This window comes from Ictalurus furcatus, chromosome 11 (genome assembly GCF_023375685.1).
Source record: "Ictalurus furcatus strain D&B chromosome 11, Billie_1.0, whole genome shotgun sequence".
NCBI classification, from domain to species: domain Eukaryota; kingdom Metazoa; phylum Chordata; class Actinopteri; order Siluriformes; family Ictaluridae; genus Ictalurus; species Ictalurus furcatus.
The window spans coordinates 23,812,245-23,824,067 of NC_071265.1; the positions used below are offsets into that span (position 1 = coordinate 23,812,245).

General features: G+C 37.4%; 1 protein-coding gene across 1 annotated transcript; it reads left to right on the forward strand.

The window, feature by feature from the left end:
- Positions 1-366: 366 nt before the first annotated feature.
- Positions 367-10,233, forward strand: LOC128614560 (prostacyclin synthase-like). Its single transcript, XM_053635963.1, has 10 exons — positions 367-488; positions 1,064-1,187; positions 1,368-1,543; positions 3,417-3,563; positions 4,206-4,333; positions 5,557-5,732; positions 7,908-8,052; positions 8,689-8,870; positions 9,585-9,736; positions 10,068-10,233. The coding sequence occupies exons 1-10, from the start codon at positions 421-423 to the stop codon at positions 10,231-10,233; spliced, it is 1,464 nt and encodes a 487-aa protein (XP_053491938.1). The 5' UTR covers positions 367-420.
- The last annotated feature ends 1,590 nt before the right edge of the window (positions 10,234-11,823 follow it).

Below are 11,823 nucleotides of genomic sequence, written 5' to 3' on the forward strand. Positions count from 1 at the left end.
CAAAAAGGTGTGCATTATCGCTGACACCTCCATGAACACTTTCCAGTTGGTTTTGTGACTGTAAGTCATTCTCTTCTAATGCTAATGCTATTGAAGTTAGAAAAGTGTACACCAATGTCGTATTGTAATTTTAGAGACCGGTCCCTTCATTTGCGAATATCGAGCGTCCAACGTCAAGCCAACTTTATGCCAGTGTTCATACATCATAATATAAGTGATTATGATCAAACTGGTGTGTGAACACGCCTTTGGCCAGCGCGTACGCGCACACCTCTCCATCGTGAATGACTCTCATTACGTGCGCTATAGCTGCAGCGCGTGTGACGCATCTTCCGGTCCACGGATCAGCTATATAAAACCGTGCAGGTTGACAAACAGTAGTTACACCACTTATTCATTCGTGCTAGCCGAGGGACCGTCATGATTTGGACAATCATTCTGCTACTCAACGGGATACTGTTCTTTTATTTCCTCTCTAATAGGACGCGGTGAGTGCTGATTTTATTTAAAAAGAACCACAGAGTATACAGTGATAATTACTTAAACTTTTCTTTATTATCAGAAATATTTCTCGTTTGTGAAATTCACTGAGATTCACCAGTATATTTTTAAATGAACTTATAAATAACACAATATAAATAACACAAATGAGGACAATAAATAACAAAGCACAAATAACAAAACACAATAAATCATTTTTTTTTTTTTGCTCATTGAATACTTACTACATGAATCAATATGCAATTTTTAAATATGGCTTACATTTACATTTATTCATTTAGCAGACGCTTTTATCCAAAGCGACTTACAAATGAGGCTTTCAAAAGCAAATTTTAAGACACACATGGGATGATTAAGATGTGACGAACTCTGTTTGTCAGTGTTTATTTTTGACAAAGCTCTTACTAGTACATTGTTTATTAAGAAGTTAAATTGTTATGAATCATATTATGCTGCTGTTACTATGGAAGCATGATTTGACATGAAACTAGTGTTTGACATTCATTACATGAGGGAGAAAATTGATTCACCAACTTCATGTAAGAAATTGTTCTGACTTCAGGTCCAAGAGAGAACCACCTTTGGACAAAGGAGTTATCCCATGGTTGGGGCATGCGCTGGATTTTGGAAAGGATGCTGCGAAATTTTTAACAAGAATGAAACAGAAACATGGAGACATATTTACGGTAATGCTCAAGTCTCAAGGCATGGACTCTTGTCCAATCTGCCTAATTTGCCTCTCACCATTTTATCTTTTTCTTTTTATACCTTTTAGACATTTTAACTTACAACTGAATGCTCTGTGTTTGCTATAACTGCAAACCAGTTTCTCTCAATTTCACTGTACGCTACTCTGATTCTTCCAGGTTCGTGTGGCTGGACGTTATGTTACCGTTTTACTGGATCCCAATTCCTATGATGCTGTATTTCAGGACACAGCATCTCTAGACTTTTCACGATATGCTCAGGTGCTGATGGACCGGATTTTTAATTTGAAGCTTCCAAGTTACAAACCTGACACAGAGAAGGCTATAATGAGAAGGTACAGAGTTATACACATTGCATTAATTCCTGTTTCATTTTTAGTCACTGTTCTGCGTAGTTCCATGACTTTCTTTTTCACATTCGATTAGCTTCATGAATTGCCAGTTTCCCCATAACCGTTTGCATATTGGAACACTACTGGCTGTTATAGTTTATCATACAATAACACTTGCCTGCCGTTCCCAATACAGGTTTTTATTGAAATTTTCAGTTTCCTGCGGTGGCAGTTTTTGCACTTTTACCAGTATGAGCACTGAAATTAAGTCTCAAATTAATTTAAGAACACATTTCATAAAGTTAAGGCTGACACTCTTGTACACAGATTTTTTTTTTTAAAAAAATGGGCCATTAAAATACACTTCTGTGACATGAATGTAATCTATTTAATTAAAAATGGTGAACATCATGATAAAGCAGTGCATCTGCTCTGAGCTATATGTATTTCTCCTTTATTTTCATCTCCACATGTCAGCACCACAGTAAAGCATACAAGCTTATTATATACTAGAGCCCTATATATGTGTGTGTATGCATGTATGTATGTATGTGTATGTGTGTGTGTATATATATATATATATATATATATATATATATATATATATATATATATATATATATATATATATTATCCTTCTCTCTTTCTCTCACACCTTCCCTAAATGTGTTTATGGAAGCATTAATGGTTTAATCTAGTGTAAATAAGGGTGTTGTGCAACATGTGTCTGCTAGTGTAAAGTCTTTGAATCACACCCAAGAAATAATGTACTTAAAGCAAATTTGCACAATCCAGTGCTTTTTTTAACTATCATTGAGGCTCAGTGGCAAATCATTTACATCTGGAGCTGGTACAACAACCAGACAGTTGGAGGGTAGTTCTCCCAGCCTTAAACCCCCACACTTACTGCCTGTAAGCTGAACAACTAGGCTACATTGAACATGTTGGTATCATCACTCTGTCAGGAATCACTCATCTAAACATTTACACAATAATAAATTACTCTGACACAATAGCATTACCATAGACATTGGCCGCATATTCTAGATGTTAACAATGACTGCAAAGATAAATATGAACTAATGACTATGGCAACGATAAAAGATCTACAAACTTGAATAAGAATAACATCATAGGGTGTGAATGAAAACAAAAAGATTTGTTTTGTGCTGTTAATAATTCACATTGCATTGAATTAACAGCTAGAATGCAATAAATCCAGCAACATGAGCTTATATGATGTCTTTATGCACATTTTAGTGTATTCACATATCAGTGTACTTTAACATATAACTGGTATTTCAATCTGAGTTTATATATAGCATAGTCTTTTAGACTCTAAGGGCTTACTTTTAATATTTTAAGTAATGGCCTACTTAGTGAGGAACCGGTTTCCTACTGAAGGGATCGTTTTTTGTGAATTGCTTTTAGGAGTTTACTGTAATTACTTTTGGACTCTCCCTTTCTTGTGGTATTTCTACGCATGCACTGAAGGTGTGGCCCATTATGAAATTCAAATTTGAAAGTGCTTTCAGCATTTGTTTTCACCCAGATGTTTTTTTTTTGTTATCACAGGTAACATGCAAATCTGAACAAACACCTTATTACATCACAGGTAGTGTTTGTGGAACAGTGGGCGCTATACATTGTAGGTTATCACGACATCTTATAACGCGCAACATGATTCCCTAACATGTTGTATCAGGTGCATTTTGCTTACTAGGGTTACAGAAAAACACCCCGTTTCCTTTACAACACAGAATCCTCTTTCTATAGTCGAGGCCAAAGATACAAATCAGGGAACATGAGCATGGGTGTTTTTATGTTTTAAATTTCTTTGTGCACATTCCACAAGTCTTTAACTTGCTGTCTGCAGACATTTCCAGGGCGAGAGCCTGTTATGCTTGAACCACGTCATGGAGAAGCACCTGCGAACACTGCTAACACTGGAGACAGAGGACCTAAACCAGTCTGACTGGAAACAAGACGGGCTCTTCCACTTCTGCTACAGCATGATGTTTAGGTATAGCCCATGTTAGTGGATAATGCTAAAGTGCCCGTAGCGGAAGACATGAAGATACCTCCAATAAACAGTTTATACACAGAGATTTTTTCCGCATTATACTATTTGTAAATAGGAAGCATGACGAATGTGGGTTGAGTTGTTAAAAGAAACAAGCCATAAGACTGGAGAAGGGCACTTAGGAGTGATTTGCAAAAATAGATTTTGTTAGTTTATTTAGATGCACTGTTAATGCTTGCTTTAAAAATACATGCAACATGTATGCTAATTTAAAGTAAACTGTAAAACAGAAGAACAAACAGTCATTCGACCCTTAAGTTCATCAGTAAAGGTATGTTTTAGGGGGGAAAAAAACTAACTCACTAAACAACACTAAAAGGGTCATCAGTTTGTCCCATAAGTGTTTAATACAGAACCCTATGATAGTGTTTTACTTTCATAAAATGTTCCAACTAGAATACTTCCTAGAATACTGTATGAACTAGAATCTATACAAACTATGTATTTAAGGAAACATTTATGAACATCCAGAGGACACAGACACTTAGTGAGGTCACTATAGTCAACTAAGCTTATGCCGATTTGTCATGCCCTGTTTTTTGGGGAGGTTTAAAAAAACCTTCTGTTCCCGCTCTCTTTTAGGGCTGGATATCTCACACTCTTTGGTGGAGAAAAGAACAACAATTGCGCTGATGCCGCCAACGTTTATTCGGAGTACCACAAATTTGATGGCCTCTTGATGAAGATGGCTCGCAGCACTCTAAAGTCTGGTCAGTTAAACACAACTCTGTCTGTTATCCTTAAATGCCTTTATGCTGATAATGTTCGATTGTTCTGTAAATTTGTTTGTTTGTTTGTAGGATTATGGTAAATGTAAAAAGGAACATGTTAAAGGTTTTCTACGGTTACCATTATCCCTGTTAAAGGCACAACAAAACATCTGCATTGTTTTCTAATGCTTGCATGGCAACATTTTATAAGGCATAATAATGTCACATGATGAATACGGCAATTTTCTAAATACTGTTAAGAATTGCGTCAATTCTCAGGAGTGCCACCAAGTTATACAAACTCCTGGGATGATGTCATCAAATATAGCTGTTTTTGTTTTGTTTCCATGGCATCTGAATGAGCTCATTACAAAACGTCCTGTACGTTACGTGACACCAGCAGTGACACCCTGTAAAGCAAAGCCATGTTAGAAAGACTTTTCCCTACATGTATACCCTCACAATGATCTCAATACATTTACATTTATTAATTTGTCTGGTGCTTTTATTCTGAGACAAGATATAACTAAGCAGTTGAGATTAAGGGCTTTGCACCTGGATCCAACAGTGGCAGCTTGCTAATGCTGGGATTTGAACTTTTGATTTGATCAGTAGCCCACAGGCTAAAGCACTAAGTCACCACCACCATAGACTTTATAGACTTTGTTCACTGTTCATATTCCCGTCACACTGAACAGACTGTCTGGTTTCAATCTTGGTTGTCTCATTACAGTCATGTCTGATCTTGACTCTGTTACAAGGAGACAATTCAACCAACCAAGCATTAACTAAACCCTCAGCATTCCCACCCATTCAAGATATCACTCTATCAGAACATTGTTGATATGACACACTATCTTTTTTTTTTCCAACCACCTCGTCACTTGTTCCCATAGCTGTGTCATGACTGTCTCATTCACTTTGGCATCATGTCTCGGTTTTCATTTCTAGCTAAGGACATGAACGCTAAGTTTATTGCTGCTTTTGTTTTGTGTGGACAGTGTGTAGACGGGTATGAATTACTTCAGGCATTTCAGGCTGTTGTTTCCCATCCAACCTATGAATCAGTTGTTTATAACTCGCTCACATTTCCGCTTGCTTTGTTTCATAGATGATGTTAACCACTTAACTTTCTTACTTAAGTCTCACTCTAGTCCCTCTCTCTCTCTCTCTCTCTCTCTCTCTCTCTCTTTCTCTTTCTCGCTCTCTCTCTATCTCTGTAGGGGAGAAGCAGACCACAGGCTTGGCGAAGCAGAGGTTGTGGGAGTTACTGGCACAGGCTGGATTGAGGCAGGAGTCCAGTTTGTGGCTGCAGAATTATAGACATCACTTGCAGGCAGAGGGCGCTGATGAGGAGACACAGAGAAAGGCCATGCTACTACAGCTTTGGGCCACACAGGTCAGTGAGTAACCCTAACCCCAATTATTACCCTAAATCTAACCATAATATGATCACAATATTTAGCACTCGCAGGTGAATAAGCAACCCTGATATCAGTGTCAGCCTTGTTTCACTGATGGTTTCCACAGAGTGTCTGATGTCTTTTGTATATTTAGCTGACCTCAAGCTTAAAAATATTTTAGGTTGCGCTGTGATTGGCTATACACCCTTCTGTGTCTATGCACTTCCCTATACTTGTTTCCGATAAGAAACCAAACATATAATATTTTTTAAGTGATGTACATTACATCCAGTGTTTAATCATGATCATATAAAATGTTTATATTTCTTCAAAACATCAATATGGTTTGTATTTATCTTCTTTATATAAGTCCACTTACAACTCAGTATCTTCAAAATAATTAATTCATAATAAATAAAGGCATGGGATGGGAACATACCCTGGATCCACTACACAGCACCTACACACACTCTCTCACACACACACACACACACACACACACACACACACACATACACACACACTGCTATGATAGAGTGCTGAGTTTCAGGGATAATTGCAGAGTGAACGTCATCTGTCAGGTCACGTATTTTGCAATGTTTATTTTAAAGCCTGAATTATAATTATAGCGTGTAAATATAACCCAGTTGATGCCTGAGCTATTTTCAGCATTTTTACATTCCTTTACATGTGTCTAAGCCCTTTGTTTTCCTGAATGCTGTGGGGCATTCTTCTTATTGCACTTGTGTTTGTAAGAACGCACCATAATATAAGCTGCTCTAACGTCAGTAAAGCTGTCGCAGCTGCCACAGGAATGATTAATCAGAATTCATGAATCATGCACAACACCTGGGCTGAACAATGCAGAAATGTTGACAAGACTAAGAAGCCTGTGTGCATTGCAATCTGAATGGCACAAATGGTGCAGAAATAATAAAGTGTTTAGAATTCCACTAGTATGACGACAGCCAGAAAATCACTGAGAGCAAGAAGCATTAAGACTGGCTTTGGCAAATGAAACTCAGATTTGTCAAGAACCTTAAACATCAAACCAACATTTTCCCATTCGTTATTATTTGTTCTTTCCTATCAGTCCTCATTTCTCAGGTGTCTGTAGATATAAAGATTTATATACAGTAGCTCATTTCTACCACACTCTCTGAGAGAAATCAAGAAAGATGGGATGAATCTGTGCAGTCATATGTCCAGTGGGAGCTACACAGATTCATCCTGTCTTTCTCAATATTTCTCAGTGTGAGAGTGTGGTAGAAATTAGCTACATAAATCTGAACAGGAGATTGTTTGACAGGTTGGCCAACCAGCCAGAGGAGAGCACTGTTGAACAATATTTCTTCATTTTCCTCTAGTTGAATTCAAGTGATATGTCACTCTGCTCATGCAAGTTATGAAATGAAATCAATGTATTTGAAATGTATTTTGTATCTTATATTATCCATTCACTTCATGTATCCTGTTTTGGCCTATTTTAGTTTCACCAGTGCAATATAGGTTTCTGTCATTTAGTTTATAACCTACAACCAACAATTCATAAATGCATTTTAAAATGAATATTTACATATGTTTTCTGATATGTATTTGCTGTTCCACCACTGGTTATGCTGCATGATTTCAATTTTTTTTTTTCCTGTGTATACATAAACATAATTTATAGTTAATATGTTGTACTATATCAGCCTTTTAAAGTCAGCTTGAATTCATTCTCAGGTCATGGTCCATTCATCCAAGTGCTCGTAAAAAATGTGCTGGCCATAGTTATGTTCCATATTTTTAACATTCTGTCCTTCATTTGCTCCCAGTGGACCTCCTTTTATAGTAAGCACTTTGACATTGGTGCTGTGAGGCTAACCAGATTTGAACACTACTGTAGATCATCCCTATTGTCCGAGGACATGTTCTTTTTTTGGCTCCACTTATTGCGCTAGCTAATATACGGCATACTGTGCTTATCAGTCGTAAGCTTCCACTGTTATGACAAAGAGTGATTCAAATTGTCTTCAGTCTTATTTAATATACCCATACACCCCAGTGTTCCACTGGTCGAGGAGGAGATGGGCCAGAATGATGTAATGAAAGAAAATGTTTCATGATAGTTACATACTGATAAAGTTTGGAGAAGAGCTGTAATGTTGCATATTGTTGTCTTCCTTCAGGGTAATGTGGGCCCTGCTGCATTCTGGCTCCTGGCCTTCCTGCTGACCCACTCAGAGGCCATGAGGGCAGTGAGAAAGGAGTTTAATAGTGTCACAGTGCCTGGAACCAATACACTCAACCCCCAGGACCAGACACCTGTTTTTGGTAAGTTTTATACTCGTCTTAAGAAAAATAGGGATAGTGTTTGTCTACTTCATCTGTTCTGAGAGGAATTTCAATTAAAGATAATACATATCTTTATTATACATTAAATATCTTATTCTTAAAGAACACAAATCACAAATGTGGTGGTTCTTAACCTGTGATTGGCCTAGCATTCTCTACCATGGTATCCTGTTTCCAACGATTTGGCGCACTCAGTTTCTAAAATTACTCTAAGAAGGAAGCTGTGATACACTAAGAAATGTGACGTCTTTCTAACAATGACGATAGCGCATCGTCATATCGCCCACACTACACAGCTCTAATGTGTCTCCAGGAGATTAACCTAAGGTACAGATTTAGCCTGCACAGAAAAGAACAGTGCAAAAGAGTCTTCAAGGTCTGATTCATGTAAGACCAAAGGTTGCACCAGGCAAACACTAGAAAATAGTCCACTCAACAAGTGTACCTTCTGAGTGTCACTGAGAATGTGTGTCTGTCTGTCTGTGTGTGTTTGTTTGTTTGTTTATGGAAGAGTATGGTCTAGCATAGTTGGATCTCACCAAGGAAATTATACAATATGTTATTATTGTAAGGTTGTAGTTCATTTATAATGTTGCTTTTCAAATGTTAATTTAGACAGTGTGCTGGAAGAGACTCTCCGCCTGACCGCTGCCCCTTTCATCACTCGCGAGGTCCTGCAGAACAAGACACTGTGCATGGCAGATGGACAAGAATACGACCTGAGGAAGGGTGACCGTCTCTGTCTGTTCCCTTTCATAAGTCCACAGATGGATCCAGAAATACATTTTGAACCCGAGGTACACTACACAGAGTCAAACATATAAACACACAATTTATACTCATGCTGTACTTCACAAATATAACTGTACCAGTAACACTATTGTTAAAAAAATACATTCACAAAACAACACTGCACCAACCCCTTAACAAACAATGACTACATGAATGGATACTGTTATCATCAGTTTGTACTTTAGAATGACCAAAACTGCGCTCATAATTTTCAGCAGTTCCTGAATGACTATTTTCAGCTGTTTCTCAGTGTCGTTTAAAACACCGGATTGTGTCTATTTGTCATCCAAGTCATCAAGAGGACTGTGAGTTTACATATTGTGAAGACAGTGTCCTTTCTTTCTCTCACAAAAACACACACACTCAGAGTTCAGACTTTACACTTACTATGGATTACTCCTTGGAAAGGTTTAACCCAGGACATGTGCCAGCCATAGGATTAAGATGCAGTGATAATAGAAAGAAGCCAATTGGCGGAAAAGCCTTGTTACACGTCTGCGTCATGGCTACTATTACCCTAACAAAGCTATCAGTTCGGAAAATCTCACCTGATGACAAATGTAATGACAACGCCGTGGTGACCTGATTGCAGGCGATCCTGACTGGCTGAATGTGGCACATTCTGTCAAATGCTGATCTCTCACAGATTAGTGAGAGAACATGTGTGTGTGTACAAATCATGTCACTTATCCGTGTCTCCTCTGCTATTTTCTTTACAGAAATTCAAGTATGACAGGTTTCTTAAGGCAGATGGAACAGTGAAAAAAGACTTCTTTAAAGGTGGGAGGAGACTGAAGTATTATACCATGCCTTGGGGAGCAGGGACTAATGCGTGTGTGGGAAAGCCATTTGCCATCCAGTCCATCAGACAGTAAGTATCCTCTGAGATAGAATGCATTCCCCAAAAGAATTCAAACACCCTTCAGCTCACCTACTACACCTAAACACAGAGGGCCACAGAGATTAAAATTCACACATACACACACACACACACACTGATCATTAATTAGCATGTTGTAAAGATACAAAGGCCATTTAAAGAGATATACAACATTACCGTTGTAGGCAAACATGTCCATGTCCCAATGCTTGCACTTTCAAGTTTGCACTTGAGTAAACCATTTTAAAGACATGACCATGAAAACCTGTTCAGCGCTGAAACCCTTTCAACATATGCCATTCTGTCTTTCTGTGTTGTCCAGGTTTGTGTTTCTGGTTCTGTTCCATCTGGACATTGAGCTTCATGACCGTGAAGCTCAGGTGCCTGAAGTGGATGTCAGTCGCTATGGTTTTGGAATGCTACAGCCAAACAAGGAGCTTCAAATCCAATACAAACGCAGAGACCAGCCTTTTTTCCAACCCAGATAACCTATACATATTTATTTAACATTTTCTTTTTCATATATATATATATATATATATATATATATATATATATATATATATATATATATATATATATATAATGACTGTACATAATTGTGTATATATTTCAATACTTTGTATTTTACTTGGATTTTTTATTGTATATTATCATTGCCACATTATCATTGAAAACTAGAGGAAAAACACTATTAATGATGTTTTTAGGCATTTTAAGGGGGTTTGAAGGATTATAACTACAGTATATTGTCTGGTTCTAACCATACATGCAGCATAAAAGTTTGATTACAGGCCACAGAGCTGATGGTTCTAATATCTGTACTGCTTCACTACAGTCTGTCACTGTGCCCTTGTAGGCACTAATCCTAAAGCTGTACTAAATAAGAACAGGACATGAGGATTCCCTATTTAGACTGGTTAGACCCTTGTTATGATGGTTCTTAATTTATTTAAACCTTTATTAAATGGTTTTAACTGAAACAAAAAAAAATGTTTCTTACAAAGAAAAAAAGAAAGATGATTTAATGATTAAAGCAGCATTTACTTTGGCCCTGACTACCGCAAAATATCAAGCAATCGAATACTGCCTTTGTTTCTCATTTTTGTGGATCCTGACTTATAATGTTCCAGATTCTTGATTAAAAGTGCTGTTTTTTCATCATTTCATAAATTACTTTGGGGAAAAACAAATCAGCAGCCAAACGAGGTACATGCAAAATGTAATATTATTTAGGAAGGAAGTGGAATAATTAAAAAGAGATCATTAACACTGTAAGGCAAAATGTATGACTCACAACAGGGTTTACCTATCACTGGTAGAAATGATGCACATTTGTAGCATTCATACATTGTGTGTGTGTGTGTGTGTTGGGGGGTTGCATCCCCTTGGGTTGATTTTTTTTAATCAATAGTTTACTACATAAACACTCATAAACAAAGGCACTGAATTGTACTTTTCCTTTTTGTTAGGGTGGTTCCATCAACTACATCTTTTCTGCCTATAGTATGTATCTTTTACCTGGAAAGGTGCATGCTGTGTACCTTTAATTAGCTTTTAAAGTAAAGTTTTCAAGGTACATCAGTGGTCCTTAAGGTGCAATTATGTATGTTATATTGTTTTTAAAAGTATAAAAATACATACTAAGGATGCCACCTTGATGGTGATAAGAATAGCAACAGGTATAGTTTGGTACCTTTATTTCAGAGAGAAATAATGTATTATTTATGGGTAATAATATTACATGGAAACATTTACTTTGTTTAAAGAGCAGATCAGTTTATTTGCCAATCACAATACTCCCTATTCCACATACCACATGTCGAATGAGAAATAAGTTACAACAGTGGTGGGAAGGTGAGGATTAAATGGAACCTACAGAACAAACACAGTCCACAGATAGGAAAAATGTCCAGAGCAAGATTCACCCAATATATGAAGCTATCGAGGAGCCTAACTTGCATCCCAGTGGTGTGGCACAAAAACAGCCAGAGGGAGAGGAACAAAAGAAGCATTGAGGGAACGAGAGAAGAGCAGTGAAAGAGAGAGGGGGGGAGAGATGGAAAGAAAGAGAGGAG